This window comes from Periophthalmus magnuspinnatus, chromosome 20 (assembly GCF_009829125.3).
Source record: "Periophthalmus magnuspinnatus isolate fPerMag1 chromosome 20, fPerMag1.2.pri, whole genome shotgun sequence".
NCBI lineage: Eukaryota > Metazoa > Chordata > Actinopteri > Gobiiformes > Gobiidae > Periophthalmus > Periophthalmus magnuspinnatus.
The window spans coordinates 7,323,494-7,348,004 of NC_047145.1; the positions used below are offsets into that span (position 1 = coordinate 7,323,494).

General features: G+C 39.6%; 2 protein-coding genes across 2 annotated transcripts; one reads left to right on the forward strand and one right to left on the reverse strand.

Annotated features, from left to right (window-relative positions):
* The first annotated feature begins 274 nt into the window (after positions 1 to 274).
* On the forward strand, positions 275 to 5,256 carry ppp1r17 (protein phosphatase 1 regulatory subunit 17). The gene is made up of 4 exons (XM_055230322.1): positions 275 to 326; positions 1,378 to 1,436; positions 2,522 to 2,821; positions 4,390 to 5,256. The coding sequence occupies exons 2-4, from the start codon at positions 1,391 to 1,393 to the stop codon at positions 4,458 to 4,460; spliced, it is 417 nt and encodes a 138-aa protein (XP_055086297.1). The 5' UTR covers positions 275 to 326; positions 1,378 to 1,390; the 3' UTR covers positions 4,461 to 5,256.
* A 620-nt stretch (positions 5,257 to 5,876) lies between these two features.
* pde1ca (phosphodiesterase 1C, calmodulin-dependent a) lies at positions 5,877 to 22,265 on the reverse strand. The gene is made up of 17 exons (XM_055230276.1): positions 22,168 to 22,265; positions 15,781 to 15,831; positions 14,904 to 15,069; positions 14,102 to 14,215; positions 13,700 to 13,879; positions 13,440 to 13,506; positions 12,556 to 12,672; positions 11,616 to 11,756; positions 9,827 to 9,927; positions 9,054 to 9,182; positions 7,917 to 8,018; positions 7,518 to 7,638; positions 7,276 to 7,357; positions 6,934 to 7,054; positions 6,550 to 6,707; positions 6,225 to 6,455; positions 5,877 to 6,037 (listed from the first exon to the last, which is right to left on the reverse strand). Exons 1-17 carry the CDS (start codon positions 22,250 to 22,252, stop codon positions 5,877 to 5,879), a joined length of 2,127 nt encoding a protein of 708 aa, XP_055086251.1. The 5' UTR covers positions 22,253 to 22,265.
* Positions 22,266 to 24,511: the final 2,246 nt, after the last annotated feature.

The following is a 24,511-nucleotide window of genomic DNA, read 5'->3' on the forward strand; positions in this document are numbered from 1 at the left end:
AGAACACATCTATTTTTGACCACAAAGCTGCAAATGTACACTAAATTTGCAATAAAATAACTAGTTAAAGTAGTACTATTAAAACAAGATATGCTCAGTTTAGTAGCAAAAAAAATGTTGATTTGTTGTTTAGTTACACTTTAAACTCTCAAATGGACCAAAGTGCTTTGAAAGATATCGATTCCTGGTTTACCCTGCCGTGTGTGTGTGTGTGCAGTGGGGGGTGGGGGTCTGGGGGACAGTCTGTGAGGGATAAGCTCCGCCCACATGCTTCATAACCACAGCTCAGCACTTCCCTGGACCACTGGGACACAGCGGAGGTTCAGGTAAGATCTGGATACACTTTTTCTTGATGAGTAGCTTACTGTTGGATTAGATGAACGGTTTGTAACGTGACAGTAGAGACATTGTTTGGTTTGGTGGTTTATAGAGGTGGAGTCACTACTGTCCAACAAAGGTATCATAATGTACAAAGAAATCTAAATTAAAACCTCATTAATTGTTCATTAGTTTGAAATGATGTCTTATTTTTACACATATTTTCTTACATTTTTGGTTACATTTATCAGTCTAAACTCACACAAGGACCAGATAGATAAAAAGATAGATGTGATGATAGTGGGTAGATGGTTTGGTGTAGGCTTTATTTAATGATAAAAATATAATGTCATAATATTAAACCAAATTACTAAAGATTTGGGATATCTTATAGAATTGAAGGGGATGTAAGAGCACACTGTTTTTGTGTCCTTGAGCAAGACATGCCATTACCTTTGCAAGTAACGTCCAGGGCACCAAGCATAGAAAGAACAACAATTACAGCGTCTAAAGAACACATTTAAGTTTAAAAATTGAAATTCTGGCCATCTTTGAATTAAAATGTTGTTATCTGTTTAGAAAAACTGCTTATAATCCTTTCTTTTCCAAATCAAAGCAACCCAGAGACAGAGAGTGACAGAGAGAAGAGAGAGAGGCAGAAAGAAGAGAGATAGAGACAGAGAGAGGGATCCTTTGTCCTTCTCATGAAAGATGCATCTGTGTGTGTGTATGTGTGTGTGTGTGAGTTTATATTCATCGCATTGTGGGGACTAAATTTGTACACACACACACACACACATCACTGGAACAAAAATCATGTCCCGATGACGTAAATCTTTTATTATTGGATCAACGACATGGTTTAAAATTCAGATTTGGGTCAAAACAGATCACGGTTAGGGTTTAGGTTAAGGTTAGGTAAATAATGACAATGGTTAAGGTTAAGGTCAGTCTCCAGGAAATGAATGGAAGTCAATGTAATGTGCCCAAAAAGCATGGAAATCCAAAATGTGTGTGTGTGTGTGTGTGTGCGTGTGTGTGTGATATGTGATCCTGCAGGGCCAGAGGAGAGATGACGACAGGCTGTGTGGGGGCCACCTTGGAGCCAGAGCACAACTGTGAGTACCTCTGCCTTTCTCTCCCCCGCTCCGTCCATCTCAAGCTCTCTCCATCTTTCTCTCTGTTTCTCTCCCTCTCTGTATTCATCTCACTCTCTCTCCATCTCACTCTTCATCTTTCTCTCTCGGTCCACCTCTCTCCGCCCCTCTGTCTATCTATCTCGCTCTCTCTCCATCTTTCTCTCTGTCCATCTCCTTTGTTTTCTCTCTATGTATTTTTCTCTCTCACTCTTTCTCTGTCTCACCTCTTCTTTCTCTTTCTTTCATTTGCTCTTATTCTTTTCTTCACTCTCTCTGAGGCTGTCAATACCCCTGCTCTCTTTACCATCTTTCTTTTCCCCTCTCTCTTTCCATCTCTTCTTTCTTTCCTTCCCTTCTCTTCTCTCTCTTTGTCTCTGCATCTCTCTATCTATGTCTCACTCTCCTGTTTTCTCTTCTGCTTTTTCTGACTCCCTCTCTCCCCTTGTTTCTGTTTTTTTTTGGGGGGGGGGGGGGGTTTATAAAAAAGCTAAAAATACCGATTTTGATATGTTTTTTTCAAGGAAAACCTCTACTCCACAAATAAGTATATCCAAAATTAATATGGAATATTTTGAAGCTACAATATGTAACTTTGACAGTGGAGGGTCCAAGAATCTGCTTGTCTTCATGGGGATTTTGTTGCTTTGTCTAGAGTGTTCTACAATATAGCATTAAACTTCTAATTTATTCAGTTACAGATGTTGATAAAAACTCATTAATGACGTGCATTCTTTCTGTGAATGGACTCACCTTTCCACAGATCTTATCTGTAACTTGCTCGTATCTATAGAGATAGTGCAGTTTCATGCCATAATGTGGAACATTCTAAGCAAACCAATCCCAATCTCCATGGAGACAAGCTTGTATCGAACCCTCCACCAGAATGTTACATAGTGCACCTTTAAGAATTTCTATCTGCTCACTATACGCACACTCTTATTTGTTTAGAAAGTTTCCATTCATTCTCAACTAAAATATCATCAAGTACTGCCATATAAACATTTCCAAAATAAGAACTGTGTCAAACGTTTCACTAAACACAGTTGTTTATGTATTGGTTTAAGTCCAGGAGCACACTGAAGAGGACACTGAGGGCCTCAGCTCAGAGCCGCACCACGAGGACCATCTAAGCCTCACCACGGAGCTGCACCAGGAGGACCATCTGAGCCTCACCACAGAGCTGCACCACGAGGACCATCTGAGCCTCACCACGGAGCTGCACCACGAGGACCATCTGAGCCTCACCACAGAGCTGCACCATGAGGACCATCTGAACCTCACCGCGGAGCTGCACCACGAGGACCCTCTGAAAAAGCCTCGCCGGAAAGACACACCTGTGCTCAACTCTCCACCACACATACCAGGTCAAATGAACTAAGTCTAGTGAGGGGAAAAAACATAATATGCATGTTTCAGTAGTGGGTACATTGTTTGTCAGCAGGTCATATGTGCGATGGAGTATAAGGGTCACTTAAATTAAAAAAAATTATGCAGGCACTACGAGAATAAAGCCGTAGCATTTCGACATTAAAGTCGTAATTTTACGAGAATAAAGTCGAAGCCAGAAAAAGTGGTAATATTACGAGAAAAAAAGTCGTAATATTATGAGAATAAAGTTGGATTTTTATGAGAGTATAGGCTGCTGTGTGTGAATGAGTGACCAGTGCGTTATGAAGAATTTGGAGCATTTTGTTCAGATATAGCAATTTCTTCCAAATCTGTATGGTTCTTCTGACTAAACAAACTCAAATGCTTCCAGTGTCCCTTCAAAGTACTTATACTATTACGACTTTTTTTTTCCATAATATTACAACTTTTTTTCTCGTAATATTACGATTTTTTTCTCGTAGCGTCCACATAATTTTTTTAATTTAAGTGACCCTTATACTCCACCGTAGATATGAAACTCCCTTTTTTTTTTTTTTTTTGGGGGGGGGGTTTTTTGTATTTTTGTCCGCAAACTTTTCCTAGACGTGCTCTGATTGTTTCAGTGCTCAAAATAACTAAGTAGTTGCTTTTTCTCATGATTCCAAGAGATACTGGTGGCTGGTGTTTTTAAAAAAAAAAAAAATACATCTCATACTTTACTAGTAAAATGGCTGACCCTGATTTTTAACCTTAACATTAGTGACTTTACACCATAACAGTTTATTTGGCGCATTCATAGTCACAAGTCAACAATGCATTTAAAGGGGAAATGTTATAAGCTATTAAACATATTATAACAGTGTTCCTTCCCTAATCATTTGTTTAGTCAAAATTGTATTTTGATTGATTGATTCATGCCTGTTTGCGTAATCCTGTATTGTCCTGGATTTCAGGCTTGGGAGCATAGAAAATTTCTGTTTACACATATCCCCTAATTCTGCCCACTGCTCTGTACTAACCTCAGAGTCATGCATGTAGGCTTCAAAAAATTCACAGCTATTTTCAACAATAAAAGCATGTAAAAGCAAATCTGCTGCTTGCTACAGTGATATATCAGTTTCCATTATTACCGTAAGTGGTTTTAGATCAATATTGTGTTGATGTAAAACAATGACTTATGTGTATGATAGTTTAATCATAATATCCCCCCTTTAAACTGAATTTTGGCTTTTTTACATATGTGTTCTGTACATTGCACTGTTCCCCTGCTCTCCTTTGTATCATGCAGTACATTGTGGTTTATTTTGACCCACACAGTGTCCATTACATTTTCAGATGCATTATGGCTGATTTTTTTTTTTTTACTTTTTCACCCATATTGGGTATTGGGTGTCATGGCTGTATTCTGTATCTGTATTCTGGTGTCAATAAAATGCATGCATGTTATTGGTCTGTCCTTGAGTAAAACACCTCAGCCCCTTTCTTGTCAGTACACTTTGAGCAGTGGTTTTCATATATTGTTTCCGTTTTAATGGCACTAACAGTAGTACATGTTTTTTTGCAGGTGTGCGTCAGATGAAAGCAGAGAAGAACACGGTGTACTTAGAGGACCAGGAGAAGGATGTTGGGGATTAAACTCTTCACTGCTTTTTAGAACATGTGTTTTGTATTGTTGACAAAGTTTTTATGTGCACTGTTTATTTAGCCCTACAACCTATACAGACTTTTATGGCACAACACCATACCCTATACCAGCAAGTAAATGTATATGTAACATTGCATTAACTCCTTGCAAAAAATCCTGAAAAAAAACAAACATTGCATTTGCATTTGTGTCACTTATTTATTGTTATTGATTATTTTTTTGAAAAGACACTGGAACGTACTACATTAAAATGCCACAGGTTCAAAAATGGCAAGGTTACAGAAGTAGCTCACCACCAGCACAAGGGCAAACTGCATTTTTCTAGAGGAATCCATAACCCTCTTCACACTTTTAGTTAAAATGAGATATATTTTTAATAAATATGCAACTAATTATGAATAAGTATGTTGTGTTGTTCAGTAAGATGCTGGGGAGAGCTGCATCTGTAGACTTTTGTTTTTATTATTCATTCTTCAAAGATGCATGTTAATATTACACCAGAAGTTGAACGGTACCAGAACTGATCCCTGTGGAACCCCTAATGTTTATTTCAATCATATACAAATCCACAGTGCTCTCAGAGAAGACAATCAGAACAGAACTTTGTTAAAATAAATACAGACACATTTCATTACCTCATAAGGACACATGATTCTGTGCGGCTGAATGGCTTCATGGTAGAGCAGCGGCACATATGCAGTTTGCTGAATGTCTTTACTACTCTCTTCTCATGTTTGTAGTATACTCTGTCATATCAAATAAAGCCTTATATGGCCATAATATTAAAACATGCTTATGAAGCTTTATTCAAAGGAGTAGAATAAATGCAAGTTATATATGTACAATATTGTGTAAAGTAAGCCTTAAATAAAAAATAGCATTAATATATTGCCCCCAGAACTGAAGAAGCAGCTTGGATGAGCAGCAAAATGTCTTCACTCCTACAACTTTTTGTCCAGTTGACAGATTTAACTTTTGGCTTTTATGTCTGTGCAATACCTCAGTCGTCCAGGTTTGATCTATAAAAGCTGAAGTTAAACCTGTCGATTTTTGGCTTTTACTATGAATCAGACCTGGACAACTGCGGGATTAATCTTAATATATTGCAGCATATTAGAATAATGCACAAAAAGTTGAACATTATGGACTTAAGTTTCCAATGTCCTGGGTAATACTGTGGGGGGCTGGGTAGCGGGATATTGTGGTGTGATATTGTGTTTATTGGGGTAATAGGCTTGGTATATCGAGGTAAGGGGCCGGATGTAAGGATAAAGGGTATTGAGAGAAGTGGTTAAGGTATCAGGGCTGGGAATCTGGATAAGGGGCCCGGAGTAGGAGTAAGAGGCAGGGTATCAGGGTAAAGGGCATATTGAGGTTAGGGGCAGGGTGTCGGGGCAGAGGTGTGGTCACTTGCGGCGGCGCAGGGAGATCCTCTGCAGTCTGCGGGCCTTCCCTCGGGCATCAATAGGTCTCATGTCGCTCATCTTGGAGTGCACCACCTGGTATGCACGCACGCAGTAACTCGGCCGCTTGTAGTAGTAGACTATGGGCCGCGGGTGGGACTCTCCTGGAACGACATGTACAAGAGCAACTCAGTCAGAGATGGCAGAGACCAGTGAGCATTGATCACTCACAGTACTTCTATTTGATTATAGACAGGCTAGACAAGTATTTCCGTGGTGGCTAGTGTGGCATTTTCTAAAGATGACCAATGCAGAGATTTCACCCAAACCTTACTCTGTCTTTGTCCTCACCATTAGGTACTGGAGGGATTTTTTCCGATTGGCTGCTGGAGTCATGTGATTTTTCAGCTGACTGCTTCTGTCTCTGAGTGGGGACTGGTCTTGTCACAGGCACAGTCTTGTCCACTGTCTCCTTTTTCATCTTCACAGTGTCCTCTGTCTTCTGAGGATTGGCCTTTAGCAGTCTATCCTCCAGATCCTCAGGGTCCACTTTGCTCTTCTTTCTGGAATTGTCCTCCACATCTGTGGTATAATCTTTGATTTAAAATCATGGAGAATTATCATACATGTTTATGTATAATTTAGTCATAGATGACTTGGTGTGTATGGTGAGTACCTATGGAGGCCTGGCTCTTCCATGTGTCACAGTTGTGCTGAATCTCCTGGTTCCACACGACCCTGAAGCTCTTGAAGTCCACGGAGGCCACAGGGACACCGCCCTCAGACGCTGTGCTGCGCAGGCTCTTTACATCACTGCCACTCACACTGTTCAGACTGACAACACACACAACACAGGAGAGGATGGTTTATTTAGCATCATGGTGTTTAATGGGTGGCCAAGACATCAATTTAGGTAGGCAATGCCCACCCTTGTCTATAGCTACAGCCAACCTCAATGTGTGGTACCAGTGGCTGGTGCAAACAAAGTTGTGATGTGTGGTACCTGTGGCTGCTACCCATGGCTGGTACCTGTGTCAGGTACCTGTGGTGTGTGTGGTACCTGGAGTGGCGCCAGCCCCTGGCCCCGGAGCGGGCAGTTTCCTCCATCAGAGGACTGACAATCTTCTCGATCATGTCTGTGAGCACAGTGAAGGTGGGCTCCACGATGAACTCGATAAAACCTGCACACAAAGCACAGCAGCCTCATCTCACTTTACTGAGGAAGATCGTTTAATGTGAATAAATTTAGCACATGAGCAAACCACCAACAGAGTGTAAAACATCATTACTATATGATAAAAGATAATTAAGTAAGAAACATTTTGAAAATACCAATAAGTTAATAATAACTAAATATATACTGTGTACAGGAGTAAAATAACATTTGATTTTCAGCAGTTACCGATCTGAGACTGAGCCACCATGGTGGACTTGCGGTCGCACAGAGGAGAGAAGGGCAGCCCGAGCTCGGCCTCTTTGTCCCCCTGAGATACACAAGTTCAGGTCAAAGATTAAAGGTGGCATCAGCAAACTGCTGTGTGCCACTGCTCTGAGAAGTGAGCTGACATTTACTTCTGTTAACACTTTAACCACTGTACACCACAGTGAGGTTATAAACTGCAGGGTCAAACTGGTGACATGTACCTGTCTGAAGAACTCCTCGAGCAGGGAGGAGGTCCAGCGGTGGTGCAGGTCCCAGCGTTTAGCAGGATGACTGATGTCGGCCGTGTGCAGCAGCAGAGACAAGGCCTTGGGCTTGTCTATTCTGGACCATGATTATACATATGAAAAGAGTTAAGAGGGTCACTTTAACTGACATTTAAGTGTTGTGATTCTTATGTATCATCATTGCAAACTACTAAATCCATATGGTGTTAGCTAATATTTCACAAATATTATGATGCCACTATTGGGTTTTGTTTTTTTGCTTTTTGAACAATAAATGTTTATCTGTGATATTATCTTATCTTAAGTCAGGTTTTGCAGATGCCTCATATTTAATGGATTCCCCAGTGGTCCCAATAAACCCAGGGTGGTACTCACGTGTCGGGCAGCTGCAGCAGGCCCTTCATGGTCTTGATCTGCTGGAAGTGACAGGACATATCTGTGGCCAGCACCATCTCCACCACCAGGGACCTCAGCTCTCTGTACAACCAACAAACGCTCAGAGACACAGCCAAGTACCACCACAGCAACCACCAAACACTCAGTAACACAAACTAACCACTGTGAAAACCCCAAACAATCATGGGAAACTGATACTAGATACTTGATTCTCTGTCATGGTGCAATATCAAAGAGAGAGGACAGAGAGGACTAAGTGAGCCCGACCAAAAGGGCCTATATTTTCTCATTTATGTTATAATGTTTCTTCATCAAAAACACACTTGGAGTTGTGCTGTTTCATTCAAACATGATTGTTCTATCAAACAGAAAGCACTCTATTCCAGCTTGTGATGTCGTGGTGGTAATACAGGAAGTGCTCCACTGTGTTTTGAAACTCTATACCCTTTCCGAATCATTTGGATGATTTCAGCCCTGGAATTTTCAATCTCTACTGAACAAAAAGTAAAAGTAGTTTTGAGCTTCGAAGATAGGCTAATAATAAAGGATTATTCAAACATGTGTGAATGAAACAAAACACAACTCTGCTATAATGTTGTTATCTCCTGAAAAACATATCCATAGTTTAAAGGTTCTATATTATACAAAACTGACTTGTTTGAGCTTTACTCCATGTTAGCTCCTTAAAAACATATCTAGAGTTATGCTTTGTTTCATTCATACATGTTTGCCTAACCCTTTATCATTAGTCTGTCTATATCCCCAAAGCTCAAAATGATCTTGATCACCTTATGATGTCATGTAGTTGTAGATTTCAAGATATTAGCTACTTTTTACATTTTGTTCACCAGAGATTTCCCAGGTTTGTTTGTGATGAGGGAACAACATTATAACATAAATCAGAAAATAGTATAATATGGGACCTTTGAAGGTCATAAGAGTACATTTTGAGTAATATAGGACCTTTAATGTTCCTGACTAATGGTTTGAAATCAGGAAAAGGCTCTTTAAGACACATTACGGCAACTCAAATGAACTCGAATGAACTGAGATTAATAGAAACCATATTGAGTAAATGAAAGACTGAACAGTGTGGTCTGTCAGATGTGTCTGCACCTCCAGTCTTCTTTGGACAGGTTGCACAGGATGTTGTGCTCGTCTTCAGCCTGCAGGAGGCGGTATGCAGCGCTGATGTGGTGGTTCTCCTGAACAGCGCGGTCGTTGTAGAGCATAGCAGTGTCTGACCTAGGAAAAAATCAGGAAGTGTCAATTCATCAGATTACTCAGAATCAGATTACTTTGCTCATCCCAACCAGGAAGTATTTCTCATAATTAAGAATTTTAACTGTTGGGAGAGAGGATAGGACAATTTCTCGTAGCATTAATCCATGCAGTCAGTTGTTAATTATTGGGCACAATGGGGATACATGTCATCACACACAACCTATGTCCGCTCAATGTATCAGCTCTACACTAACTTGTGGAACTCCAGAATCAACAAATAAATATTTAGGACTATGCAACATCAAATTCAAATAGTAGGTCTTCAAGAAAGTGGAGTGCAGGAAACAGGAATGTTGTTCCATCATTTTGTGTGTTGAACATCTGCTTGCTTACATGTTTATTAAAATATGTTTGAATCAGGGATGAGTCAGGCAACAGTATTTAGGTCTAAATTAGTCATTAGTAAACACAATATTCTAGTGCCTCAAATACTGTACATAACAGGGATTTTCTCTCACAGTTACATTCACAGTCAATCATCAAGATAATTATAAAGTATGTTTTTATTATTATTTAATTTACTTATTCATTTTGTTATTTACTGGTGTGAATGTGCTTCCATGAGATATACCTCCAATAAAATATAAAGAAATGTGATAATTCACCTGGTCTGAACGTGGAAGTTGTTGGTGGTGCCTGTGTGTTCGTAGTCGTGGATCGCTGCAGCAAATATAATGGCAAAAGTCTCCAACTCAGTCAGCCAGTGCTGTGAAGAACACAATTATACTTAGCAGCATTATAGAGGATTATAGAGGAAACATGACACATAACATATTTAAATCACCATATTATGTTATATTTGCCGCGTTGTATAAGTTTAACTTTGTTTTTGGCCATAGATTTATAAAGGAGTGGATTAAGGGAGTGTGACGTCACCCATAGCATTGGGCTCCAGCCAAATAAAGTCAATGGAGGCTCACGGTTATAGTGGCGAATTTGATTCAGATTCAGATTCAGAAAACTTTATTTATCCCAGAGGGCAATTCATTTGCAGCATTCTCAGAGCAATTCACTCAAACATACACGCAAACACACCATGTGTCAGTCCATTACACATGGAGCCAAGTTCCATATTTGGAGCTCCGACCAATCGGGAGCAAAGCTGCTGAAAGTAATAATAATAATAATAATAATAATAATAATAATAATAATAATAATAATAATAATAATAATAATAATAATAATAATAATAACGTTAGCATTTATAGATACAGTCTATGTTTTTGTCCCCACTTCCCTTTCTCTCTCCCTTCACAGTGCTATAACAACTCAATCAATGCCCATCCTGCTAATGAAATTACTGCACATTGCATCAACTTTGCACAGTTTTGTATGATGTTGTATATTTATGGAGAATTGTCGTGTGGGAGCATGGATGACATAGGCTTCTGGGCTGCACATTGCACAGAATCTTCCAGCTAATTGTAAGGACAGTTCTATAGGGCCTGGGAGAGATCACTAAAATACTCAAACATGCATGGATGACATCAAAAACCTATTAAGGTGTATTTTTGATGCAGGGACAACATTATAACATGGTTGAAAGCTAAAAATACAAAATCAACTTAATAATACCCCCTGTACTGTATAATATGTCTCCATTACTTTGCCTAGAATGTTCCATGGTATGGCATTAATCTGATGTCTAATGTTAAATATCTTGCATTTATTCAGTTAGTGTGTTTTCATTGTTTAAATGATCTGGAAAAACATGAATTCTTACTATAGTGTCACCCTCCACAGATCTGACCTGTAACCTGGCCTGTAGTATCAGGTTTTTTTTTTTAAGTTTAATGTCATAGTGTGGAACATTCAAGGCAAAGCAATAACTTCTCTGAGGAGACATGTATGACAAGTACAAAAAAGAGACATTTGCAAAGTAGTCTTGAAAGTTGGTAGTTCAAATCCTCCTCCCCAATCAGACCATCTTTTTGCCCATGGATTGAGTAAAAACCTGTACTTAAGGCCCTTGTGTCCAATTTTTTCCATGTGTCTAAGTAAACATTGTCTTACCCCAGAACAGACATATTGTATAACCAGCTCTTAGGGTCAAAGTAAATCTGATGTGTGTGGTCTGCATCTAATTATAAAGGTTTTATTGTCTGATTAGCAGGAAGTGCATTGCTAGCATGCAAGTTGTAGCTTTAACCTCACAGCAAAACTCCACTCTGGTCTCTGAAAGTTGTGAAAATCTCTTGTAAACTCATCTTGGTGAGTAATTAATATGTTTGGAATGCAGGTAATAAGGGAACTGAGGAATAACTTTGGACCACAGTTTAGTTCTGTTTTTCACATTTCAGGCAGGTACAGTACTTTTAAATAAGAGCATTGTTACTTGTGGGTTGTATGTTTTGGAGTTGTGTTGTTTGTAGTAGTGTTGTCTCATCTACGTACCACTATGCCAGTCTGGAGCAGCAGGTAGTGGATGGTCTGCGTGACGTCGGCCGCGTGCATCAGGTTGTGGTAGGGGTTCTTGTGTTTGCTGTAGCCCTCCTCCAGCAGGTCCAAGAAGGACAGCAGAGACGAGATGGGAATCTGCAAGAGAACAAGCCACAGACCTGGAGGATTTGAAACAATTACGTTCAGGTTTTATTGAGGACTTCTCCTAAATCAGCCTGCTCTTTTCAACAACAATATATGTTAAGGTGGCTAGACTATATTTTCCTATACTTTGACCTGAGGAAACTTCTCAGGTGGAAACTGGAGCATCTATGGGAAACCAACTGACTCACGGGAATAACAAGCAAAGTTGAGGTGAGGGTGCTAACGGATTTGTTGTTATAATAATTCTCCTTTTTTCAAGTCTATTTGAAGAGTTCATTTATAAAACAGATATGTGCATCACAGGCTTATAGTTTACTTGCAGTAATATTTTCAAAAGCCAAATCAATTTTACTGCTAACAAAATATAATTCCATCCCTTCTTGATAAAATCCACTACACAGTACTGTCATTGCTGATAACTCAAAAAAAAACCAAACAAATTAATAGAGATATGTTTTTGTTATTAAACTCTTCATTTTTTCAAAGGTCTGGATAATATTTTTTTTTAAATGTTGCCTGTACTTACTGTTAAAAAAATGTACTTTTACAATCACAACTGAACTGATTAATAATTGACTGCAGGTGCTGGGGTTTAGGTAGTGACAATTCAGATCAGAGAGAGACATTTTAGTTTTATATCAACTGGATTTCAGCATTGAAACTGGCAAACCAAATGTGAGGCTCATTCGTCTTTCTAACAGATACGACATGTTTAAGAAATTTAATATCTAAATCATACATACAGTTCCTTTGATACCTTAAAGCGGCTGATGAAGTTGTGGGTGTGTACCTTAAAGCGATTGATGAGGTCGTAACGGGAAAGCAGCTCGTAGAAGACAAACTTGAGGGCGTGGTCTCCACTGGCATCGTTCAGAGCGAATACATCAAATGACCACATGTCCATGTTCTGCACACATGGTAACAGTCAGACACACACAGGCTGTTTGTGTCTGTTTAAAGAGGGGGTATTATGCTGAATCAGGTTTGACCTTTGTACCATGTTATAAGCTTCCTTTTATATTATGCATGTTTGAGTAATCTAGCAATTTTTCCTTGGTAATATTTGAACCTCCTTTTGGTTAGGAATACGAAACCATGCCCCTTGTGCTAGAAAACAAAGAGATGAATTTCGCAGGCTGTGCTGGGGTGGTGACCACGGCACATGTTTGGATCTGCGACCACACGGCATGTCAGCTTTTGCCACTTTCAATGTTACTCAGAAATCAAAATATTAAATAATTTTTTCTGTAATTTTGTTAAATACCAAAAGACTAAAGACCAAAAAGACCACAGAGAGAACCATACATATGTGAAGTGTAATAAAGCCACTCTAAATCTTCTCATTTGTGTGGATCCATATGAGCAAAATATTTAGTAGTTAGAGTATTTAGAGAACGTCAGGAATGTAGTTTGTTAAATTAAGCCTGGTTTTATCTATTTAGTCGAACATTAAACACATAAATCCCATTAGGGTCATATGCACATTTGGGTGACAGCCTGTTCCAAGCTGTTTTGAATCAGTTGGTGCGTCGCAAAGCTTTCTGATTGGTTGTGAGGTGCATTTTGGAGCCGAGTAGCAAAGCCTATAGTCCTATCTGAATTAACAGGAAATCTGTAAGCCTGTAAAGTGCATTACAAGTGTAAGCCATTATTATTACATGAGTGTGAGAGTACCTTGAGCACAGAGATGACAGTGGAGGGGTAGCAGAGGCCGGCCTGGTTGGAGGTGCGGCGGTACATTCTACAAACAAGCACTGTATTAGAACCTACACAACTGTTTCAGCCATACACGCAGCACTCCCGGATCCACTCAGAGAATTTAAATCCAAGAGCCTAAATAATGCAAAAGGCTAGCCTGTTAAAACAATTTAGCACAAGAATCACCCAGCCTAAATTCCCTAACACCCCACTGTTCCAGATCCTTGTATTTGTACCTCTCCACAAAGATGCTGGCCTGCACTGCGTGGACGATGGCCCTGAATCGAGGTTTGTCGTCGGAGCGTCTCAGGAGGGTCCTCTGCCTGGTGAAGGTAGAGGCCAGCCAATCCCTCACCTCAGAGGGGACGCAGTCTGAGTGAATATCACTGAACTCATCCTCTAGGTCCATGAGACGCCTATGGACACACACAAAACACCATATATCACCTTTATGGAATAAAGGCAGCTTAACTTAGATAACTGTTCATTCACTGTCCATATATTATTTTTCTGGGGTGATGTTAACGCTTTTTGAATTTACACTCATAACTCTGTGTGTGTGTGCGTGTGTGTGGGTGTGTGGGTGTTTGTGTGTGCGTGCGTGTGCGTGTGTGTGCGTGCGTGTGTGTGTTCCTTGCCTGGTCTCCTCCACATACAGAGACTCCAGCACAGAGGCAGCAAACACCAGGTTCTTCTTGAGGTCCACTACAGAAGCTTCTCCTCTCTCCAGCTGCTTCACGAGACACCGCAGCCTGCAACACAGTAGACCAGCACTCAGGAAGCCTCAGGAGGCTATGTTATATCCAAAAACACAGTGGTCCAAAGAATAAGTAATAGGATATTAATACCTGTCTCTCATGAAAGGGAGCAAATAAAATATAAATTAGTGTTGGGGAGTCAGATTTAAATTTGTTACTTCTTCCCAATCATTTAGACTTAGTTAATCTTAAAGGCAATGTACCTGATTTCTTTCCATGTATTTGAGCAAAATCTGTCTTGCCTCAGTACAGATACATCGTATAAACAGTTCTTGAGGTCAAAATAAGACCACTGTGTGCTGTCTGCATCTAATTATAAATTGGTTTATTGTCCGATAATCACGAAGTGCATTGTTAGCATTCTGTTTGTTGTTGGCTTTATTTTCACAGTAAAACTCTGCTCTGGTCTCTGAAAATTGTGGAAATTGCTTATAAACTCATCACAGTGAATAATTAGAATGTTCTGAATGCATAAGATAAGTGAAGAATAACTCTGGACCACTGCAAACTGTTTAAAATAAACTAGTTCTGCCTTTAAAGTCTCATCTATTTGCCTTCCCACAAACTTGTTACTGCAAAGCAAAGTTCTCTAACAGAGGAACTTCAATATATATTTTAAATGTCATTATTATCATAGGTTCAGACCAACAGAATCAAACTTCAGAGCAGTATTGGTTCAGACCTGACAGCCGTCCTTTCCATGGCATCAGGAGCTTCGGGTGAGGGGAGCTCTTCTGCCAGGATCTCAGCCGCACTGCGCTGATCCAGCACCAAGGGCCGGAGGTCAGGACCCCCCAGAGTGGCCCCCGGAGAGCCCCCAGAGCACAGGGCATTCTGCGAGCGCGAGCCTGCACAACATACGCACTGCAACACTTAGGCAATGGAATAAACAGAAATATTTCTCCTCAAAACCTCACGCTCCATTTATCCCTCACAAATGTGTTTAATGATCCTGTATTATATAGATAATTTTTATACATGGGCAAATGGGCTGGTTTAGCAATGCTGCCAATCAAACCTGTTGCTAATGCTAGTGGGAGAGATCTTGGGGAAAGAAGGTGCCTAATTTGATCTGTTATTAATCTTCATATTCTGATTTATGATACAATAGCCAAATAAAAACACCAGGGCCCCATGCTGCCTATGATTCTATTGTAGGGAGTATTCTATCCACTATGCAAATTCTATTAAAGCAATTAATCTTATCTATCAAGATAAAATGTTAAATTCTAGGAACATTAATCTCCATGGAATCAAGCAGGCAGCGGACCCACCAGCATAAAAGTTACACTGTGCACCTTTAAGATCCAAGAAAGTTACATTTGGAGTGGGTTGTGTCCACTTAAAGCCTGAGCACTCTACTCCATACTGACCTCACGTGATCACTCCTCTCCACTGCTCCTCTGCTTCTCTACCTCTCTACCCCTACTACTACATTTCCTTAAGTGCACTACTACACTACATTTGAACAACAGTAACTTGAAAATAGTTTGAAGGAAGGAAAAGAGGAGGTGGATTTGAATGGAATGAAATCCAGTCAAAGCAGAGAAGTGACTCACGTGCCAGACGGGCCAGGGGGCGGGGCTTTCCTGTCCTCGTCTCATTGGCCACTGCAAAACAAAACACCTGGGTTATGGTTATCTTTATTGTATAGCGGCTCCCAAAGCATTATGGGTATGCATTCAAACCAGTGTTGTGGCTAGTTTGTGTGCAGCAAGTAAATATTTATGAAAAAGTGCAGTTCAAACATTCAGGAATTAAGATGAGTAATGGGGGATTATATCTTATTGGAGAGTATGTAGCCTGCACTCTAAAACAAGACATTACAATTACAACTGAATCTGTGTTGCCAGAGTCTAAACCTACTCATTCTCAGTACATGGACGGGCCTCATGTGAAACCTCAGAACATCCAGAATTCATGCACTGAGTAATGATTGACTGCAGGTGCTGGGGTTTAGGTAATGACGATTCAGATCAGAGAGAGGGATTTTAGATTTAAACCAACTGGACTTCAGCTTTGAAACTGGCAACCCAAATGTGAGAGACTTATGTGAGGCTGTTTGGATAATCATCTTGAAAACCAAAACACCAAAATTATAACATAAACAACTTTGTCCAATGTTTTTTGTAATTAAGAATAAATCAGCATTAGAACTGTTATCAGTAAATTTATATTTGAACACATTTATATCATATCTGGGGACACAGTTAGGTCATGTTTATGAAATTTGAAATTGAAATTGAAAATGATTTTGTCTTCACACATTTCTGCTTTTTGGACGTGTCATATCATATGTTATTGCTGATACATTTTGTGGGTTTTATTTACTTTTTACTAATTTACTGCTCTTCAAACCACGCCTGCGTCGTTTAAGCGCTGAGTGCATTAGTGCTAATGAGTCCCTGAGCTCTGGCCTCACTGAAGCAGCTGTACCATCACTGCACATCACCGCGTTTCCATAGCAATGCTCAGTAAACACTCACACACACACACGTTATGTTTCCATGCTTCTTGGGGACATCGCATTCATTTCTTGGAGCCTTACCCTAACGTTAAAGATGGTATATTGTATTGTATCTTTGGTGGGTACTTAGTATTAAACTACATACTTCAGAGAGCATTATTTTATATTTAGTTCATTGTAACCAGTAAATATTAACAAGTGACTTGGTTTGGTGGTCTAGTAATAGTTTAACATCAGTTAGTGGAAGTGGAAAAAAAGGTAGCCTACAAAAATACAGAAAGTAGCGCCCACCCAAAATGCAGAGACAGTTTACACACAAGGAAGGCATTGATTAAAGAAATTAATTGTGTTGTCATATATTTTTATTTCTAAACATAATTATTGTATAATTTAGTCCTTTCTGACCCTTGTTAACATTATGGTTGCTAGGTAATGGACCAGGAATTACCTCTACATCTGCTGTCAGTGCCCAACCAGAAAGTAAAATTATAAACTTCACCAGAAAAAAAATAAAATAAATAAAAATATATGTATTATTGTTGTTGTTGTTGTTGTTGTTGTTGTTAATCATCATCATCAAATTTGGCCTTTTTTGTAAAATCTTAAGTATAATGATGTTAAGTATGTTTTATTGAACTCAAGTACTAAAACCTGGCATATAAACTTCAATCTAAAATGTCTTAGTAATATGACCAGGTTCACTTCTTCATAACAAAAGCACACTGTAGCAAGCAGTGGATTTTAATGTACTTTTTTATTGTTGAAAAATGGCTGTGACATTTTTGAACCCTACATGTCTGACTCAGAGTCTGAATCTTTTGAACAATCACAAGTGAGTACAGAGCAGTAGGCGGAGATAGGGCGTAAGTGAAAATTTTCTAAACACTCAAACCTCAAATGTGTATGAACCAATCAAAACAGCCCCAAAATTGCCTAATTTTGTTTAAGCCTCAATGAAACAGGTTCACTCCTTAGTGCGCCAACAGATATTAGAGACACTATTAGAGACTTTCTCTTGCTAATCTCAACTGTACTGTGCTGTAAAACAAAAATATTCAAAGCTAAAAGAAACAACTTAAATATTGAAGAGTAAATCAGTTCAATTGAGGTTAAAATTGGCTGGTAACTTTAAAACTTCCATTAAACGACATCATACAAGAGCATTTTAAGCTTTGGAGATGCAGACAGCCTAATTAACCTGTTCTGTGTAACATAGGACCTTTAACTTACTTGAACTTGAACATGTTATTGATCTAATAATAAAGGATTTACGTCATGGGGACCTATGTGAGTGTGTGTACAGAGTCAAGTCCCTACGCTGGGATTAATACCCGCTCACACACACAGATACAGGTGCGTTCAAAGCCCTGGTGCTTAGGGGCTGTATGTAGCAAACTAGTATACAGGGACATATAGTGTTCATTATGACATCATACTAACACTGAGCTGAATGTGACACAACACACTCACACACAGGCAGGTGGGGGCTGAGTGCACTGCTGCCGCAATGTGTGAGGCTTGGTGCTAAAAAAAAAAACATGAGAATTTAATCCTCATCTAGAAGAAATTTAGGGTATGACTGATATCTAAACTATTTTATTTATTAATCGTTTCTGTTATAGAGCTGTATGTCTATCACTTCAAACCAGGAAACGTCCCTATATCCTCCAGTTGTTTTGGTAAAATCTATACTACAAGCCTATATGAAAACTTGTTTGAAATCAGCTTCATTAATATATAGTGTGTTTAAATATACCGCTTTAGGGGCCCCATAGCACTGCAGACTTTGGGATGGCTGGTATAAAGGAGTGCAGGTGACTGTGGTGCTGTCCATGGTGCTGAAGACACTTAAGGTTATAATATTAGTAAAAAGGTCATGCCAAATCATGCAGTCAAAGACACCCTCAGACCAATTTTTCTAGGCCCTCAAGCTTCCAGGTGAATTGGCCCATATTATTTTAAACAGTACTTTTTACTTACATCTCTGAAAATGTACTTTAACAAGCCCATATCAAATATTTAATGTGTCCTACTGAGGATGTAAGCATGAATAAAGGTCTAGTGATTCAGTCTAACTTGTAATAATAACACAGATTTGGAGTATTCACTGTATTCGTGACCAGTCTATGGCCCTCAGTTGGCCCTTAGCTTTGTCTGTGTTTTGTTATGTGGCCCTTAATGGGAAAAGTTTGGACAACCTTGTCCTAAAGTATTGCTTCTGTGATGGCGGTGGTTCAGGTATGTGATTTGCAATATTGTAATGACAAAATAGTAAGTGGATTTGCAGCACCAAGGACTTTAGCACTTTATAGTTCTCTTTGGTCCAGGTCTGAATGCCCCAGACCATGGTCAGACTGGCCCAGTGTGTTGTGAAGGAGCAAACGTGAGAAGGACTGAGCCAAGACATAAGGAGAAAAAAGAGACAGAGCGTAAGGGCTGATTCACACCTGATCATTGACTTATTTACATTCATTCTCTGGACTTTTGGTTTCACACTAAATCCCTAAAATCTGACTTCAGACTTTACCTGGAGTCTCTGCTGTTATGACAAAATGCGTGCAGCAGACGTGAGGATAGGATGGGGTGTAATGACTAATGCCAAACTACTTGTGCGGGTATAGCTATTCTGCTCATATTCAGAAGCAAATGCAAGATCTAACATTACAGGCAAAGCAATGTTATGTAGTGCATCTTTAACTTGATTAGGTGAAAGTGCATTTGACTAAGGTTAAGAGGTTAAACTACTCATTTCATTAAAATATAGGTAATATGCTTATATTTAAGATTTAACTGGACACAACAAGACAGAAGCGCAGGTTTATCGCACTCTTAAATAAACAGTTGCTGTGTGAAGTTGCTTGCGTTAGCTGCTTATCTTAGGTCAAGCTGTTAAAAGAGCGATAATTTCCACATCTCAGACAAAAAAAATGTAAACTCGAGTCTGTTTATGTGAGATCCAGCTTGACAAAAACTGGTATGGTTACTTTTAGTCCATAAAAACTTGTGTTTGCCAATCCAGTTTCAATTTTTTTTATCCAGATGCCAGAGTCTCGTGACCCGACTGTAGCGAGCTGCGTGTCTGAATCGCTCTGTGAATGAGTGCACTATTGAATAAACTAAAGAAGAGGTTAGGGGCTAGGGTTGATTTTCGGACACAGCCATAGTTACAGGTAAATCTATAACTATTACCTAGCAACCATAATATTGAAGGGCTAAAACATGTCAAACTTGCACAGTATATATGATTAGACTAATACAATTGAATTACAGCACCTTTATTTTGTTAAGTCCATGTTTAATGTGCCAGAAAAATGTACTTAAATAGTCTTTGCATTTTCGGTGGAATTTTGTACATTGATGACATATGTAGAGGGATATTTTTGTACTTTTCTCTTCAGTTATTTTCCACAAACTGCCACTTAACTGATGTAAAACTATGATAAATATTTACCACAGGTACTATCCCACCAAACCAAGCCATAATTAGGAAAAAATGAACATGAAAACCTGACATATGCATTTTAAATATTCAGCTGTGGGGTAAAAGTACATCAGAAAGTACAGACTGAAGGCCGTGTTGTTGACGGAGCCCCTGCGGTCGCCATGGTAACCAGACACATCCTCCATACACTGGTTTGTACAGAGGCTTCGGAGGAGGCTTTGTCTGCTGGTCGGGGAGGCATGGGACAGACAGGGGTACGAAGCGTGTGTACTGAGGGTATCTGCAGAGCGTGTAGTACTTGTGGAGCTGAAGTAGGAGTAGTACAATGAGTATTATGTAACTTTAGCTGAGGGCTCTTATACTGTGGCCTTGGACATTGGAAAGGCAAGAGACTGGATCGCTGCATCTGTTTTAGGCAACAGAAATGCAGCACTGTTTCAGATGTGGATCAGATTCATACTTTTGTGTGTTTTTGTCAGTGTAAAGAATCAAAAGAATAGAAAATCTGAATTACTAAGAACTAATCAATGCTAAAACTAGTATTGAAACTAGATACTAGATACTCATTTGAGCAGAAATGAATCTTTCCTGAATAGCTTTAGAATGATCTTGAGTTGTATCAGAAATCAGTTTTGAGCACTGAGTCAGTTTTGAGCATTGAGTCTCTTCCTTAATATTGAAATGAAGTTTGAAATTTTCATCCAGATTTAGTATCACAAGTTCAATTATCAGCCACTTTGAATATTGATTTTTAGATTTTCTCAAGCTCTGGAATGTTCCACAATATGGCATTAAAGGTCCTATATTACTCAAAATTGACTCCTGTGAGCTTTTAGCCATGTTATCTATAATATTGTTACCTTCTCCAAAAAAGACCTGGAGTTGTGTTTTTTTTTTTTCATTCACATATGTTTGACTGACCATTTATTATTAGTCTGTTTACATCTGCAAAGCTCAAAAGGCTCTGTTCCACCTTGTGATGTCATGAAATGGTAGGTTTCTAGTTAACTGCTGCCTTTAGTTTTTTGTTCAGTAGAGATTGGCAATTCCTAGGCTGAAATTATCCAAATGATTCTAGTGACGGTGTGTGGAGTTTAAATACACAGTAGAGCACTTCCTGTATTACCGCATGACATCACAATGTGTTTTTTTTTTAAAGAAATATGCAGGATTTCTGTGTTAAACATGTGTGAATGAAACAAAACAAATCTCCAGGTATGTTTTTGATGAGGAAACGACATTAAACTGGATCCTGCTTTTAATAAATTATAGGTCTTATTGCCTTATCTTACTGTGGGCAGGGACACCTCTCCACAGATCTTACCTACTTGCCTTAGCATCATCACCTGCTATCTCCATAAACGTTGATAAGTTATAATAATCCGGGCAAAGCTACAACGCTTCCATGGAAACAAGCAGGTGGCAGTTCCATCACCCAAAAAGTTACACACTGCAGCTTTGACTTCAACGCAATTATCTGATTCAAGTTAGTTATCTGCATTTAGTATTCTTGTTCAATGTTGCCCTGAACAAAACTGACACTCTTCATTTCATTAAAACACAGTTAACATATCAGATTTAAGATTTCACTAAAAATCCTCATTTTTTAATTTTTTTTTTAATTTATTTCACTTCCTGGTTGGACACAAACAGCAGTTATGAAATAAGTAGAGGCCATTGCATGACTGTTACCTGGCAACCATAATGTTAACAAGGTCCTAACCAGTCTAAATCACACAATAGTTAAGATTAAACTTATAAAAATGAATAACAACACCTTTATTTTGTTAAATGAAAGTTTAGTGCTTTGTATTGTATTGATGACAGAGCTACTTCCTGTATATTTGTACTTTTTGTTTCAACTACTTTCCACAAACTGTCACTTAACTGATGTAAAACCTATGGTAAATACTGACCACAGGTACTATCCCGCTAAACCAAGTCATAATTAAAAACATGTAAAAAAAAACCTGTCACTTTAAAATGTAGTTACATAATAAAAAGTGATTTTAGTTATACATATATAAGGTGACTTACCGATGGTGAAGCTGAACCCGTCTATACTGAAGGTGGCGCTGCGGCACTTTTTGATGCCCTGTTTCTTTGTGGTCCCCTCCGCCATGGTCCTGGACTGTCCTCTGTCCCACAATATCCTCTGTCCACTGTCTCAGCCTGTCCCTGTCCCCTCACTACTCCTCATGTCTCCTAGCTCCTTGTCTCCTCTTCTCTTCTGTGTGGTGGCCTGCACACTTGATGCTCCCTCCCTCTTTCGCTTTCTCTTACACACTTTCTCTCCTCCTATCTCCCTCTCTCTCTTTCTCTGTGTGTGTGGGTTTATCTCTTTTTCTCTCTCCCTGTCTCTCTCTCTCACTGTCCCTCCCTTTCTGCTCTCTCTCTCTTTTTTCCCTCACGCTCCCCTCTATTTCTCCTTCTCTCTCCCTTTTCTATCCTTTGCCACCCCCCCTCTCTCTCTAACTCCCTCACTCCCTCTCTCTCTCCTCTCTCTCCTGCCCCCTTCTATTCCTCTCTCCCCTGCTCTGTGTCCTCTCTCTTCCCCTCTCTCTCTCTCTCTTCCTCCTCCCCTCTCGCTCTTTCCCACTCTCTCTCTCTCCCTCCTCCTCTCTCTCTCTTCCTCTCCTTCCTCCCCTCTTGTTCTCTCTATCTTCTCCCTCCCTTCCTCCCTCCCTCAGATTTACGTGAATTAGCACTTGTCCGGTGTGATTAGGGCCACTTGAATGCGTGGTTAGCGTGGTTAGTGTGGTTAGCATGGTGACCGGTTGCCAGGCTGCGGGTGAAGAGGGCTGTCCCCCCCTGGAGGACACCTCTCATGGGGGTAAGAGGCGAGGAGAGGCGGGTGGAGCGGATTGAAGCCTCGTTAGGGGGAGAGGAGGGGTGAGGGTGGGTGAGAATGTGATAATGACCACAGTTAACACGACCGGCTTAAAGACAAGCACACACAGCACAAAACAGATGAGGAAGTGATGTAACTATGAAGATCCAAGTCACAGGTGAGATCTGTGGAGAGGTGAGACTGCACGATTTCGAAATTTGACACAATATATCTGTCTTGTTGTCGTAGTAATAATAATAATAAAGATAGTTTCAAAGGCTGTAGTTCTCTCCCATTGTGTACTTGTGCTTGAGTAATATTATTTCTGACATAACAGTACTCTTTCTTCACACTATGTAACTATGTACCACCGGCTTGTCTCCATGGAAATGTTTTTGCTTTGTCTAGAATGTTCCACAGTATTGCATTAAGTGTTGTTATTATTATTATTTATTGCCATGGAGACAAGCATTTGACACCAGCAGACAGTTCTGTGGAGAGGCTACAGTAAGAATGCATGTTTTTCAATGTATTTCTTTTAGCTATGAGGAACAAATGCAAGATAGATACTGTACTGTCCAGGAAATATTGATTTAAGTCTACATTTATGATTAGAATGTCCCACCTGTTGTATTCTCACATATCACCACTACATGTGATCTACATTACTGGTGTGTGTGTCCTGCGTCAGTTCAAAAACACGGCTAATGGAGCACACTTCAGAGTTATCAAACATAAGGTACAAAAATGCATCAGATCTACAACTACTGCACACTACATACATATGACAGACATGGTAGCTTTAAAAGCATTTTAAAGATGCACGATGAAGGTCCAACATTTCTGGTGGAGGATCTGTCACCTGCTTGTCTCCATGGAGATGTTATTAGGTTTTGTGCTTATCTATCTGGCATTTATTCCATTACAGATATATTTACTGATCAAAACTACCTTACCTCTCTATAGATTTTAGAAGATAATTAATTTTTTGTCATATAACTGCAGTTTTACATTACAAAATGTCACTTTTTCTGCCTCTGTCCAAGTATCTGAGGTGAGTGGCATCAGCACTACCAAATCAGGCTATGGCCCACCAAAAAAAAACAACCCAAAAACTGTCTCACCCTCTCGTAAGGACAGTCCTGTAAGGACATGTTAGGACAGTCACATGACCTCACCAGCCAATCAAGTGAGTCCATTTCACCTGAACCCGAAACAACAGCAGGCAGGTCAGACACTGCACTGATTACACAAAACTGACTCTTGTGAGCTTTAAGCCATGTTAGAGTCCTGTTACCTCCTCAAAAACAGACCTGGAGTTGTGTTTTGTTTCATTTACACGTTTGACTAACACTTTAGTGTTATTTTGTCTTCAGCTCCAAATTTCAACATGCTCTGTTCCACCTCGTGATGTCATGTAGTGATAGGTCCTTTTACCTTTTGTTTGTTAGAGATTGGCATTTCCATGACTGAAATTATCCAAATGGTTGTAGTGAAGGTGCATGGAGTTTAGAAACACAGTGGAGCACTTCCTGTATTACTACATGACAT

Bases quoted from the DNA above. Each gene is read 5' to 3' on its own strand.
- pde1ca (XM_055230276.1), bottom strand. From the start codon at position 22,252: ATGGCGGAGGGGACCACAAAGAAACAGGGCATCAAAAAGTGCCGCAGC. The intron at 14,216-14,903 runs GTCTGAACCAAT...ACTGTGTTGCAG, and splicing joins ATGGAAAGGACGGCTGTCAG to GCTGCGGTGTCTCGTGAAGC. The intron at 9,183-9,826 runs GTGAATTATCAC...ATTTTTTCCTAG, and splicing joins AACTTCCACGTTCAGACCAG to GTCAGACACTGCTATGCTCT.
- ppp1r17 (XM_055230322.1), top strand. From the start codon at position 1,391: ATGACGACAGGCTGTGTGGGGGCCACCTTGGAGCCAGAGCACAACT. The intron at 1,437-2,521 runs GTGAGTACCTCT...TATTGGTTTAAG, and splicing joins CTTGGAGCCAGAGCACAACT to TCCAGGAGCACACTGAAGAG. The intron at 2,822-4,389 runs GTCAAATGAACT...GTTTTTTTGCAG, and splicing joins CTCTCCACCACACATACCAG to GTGTGCGTCAGATGAAAGCA.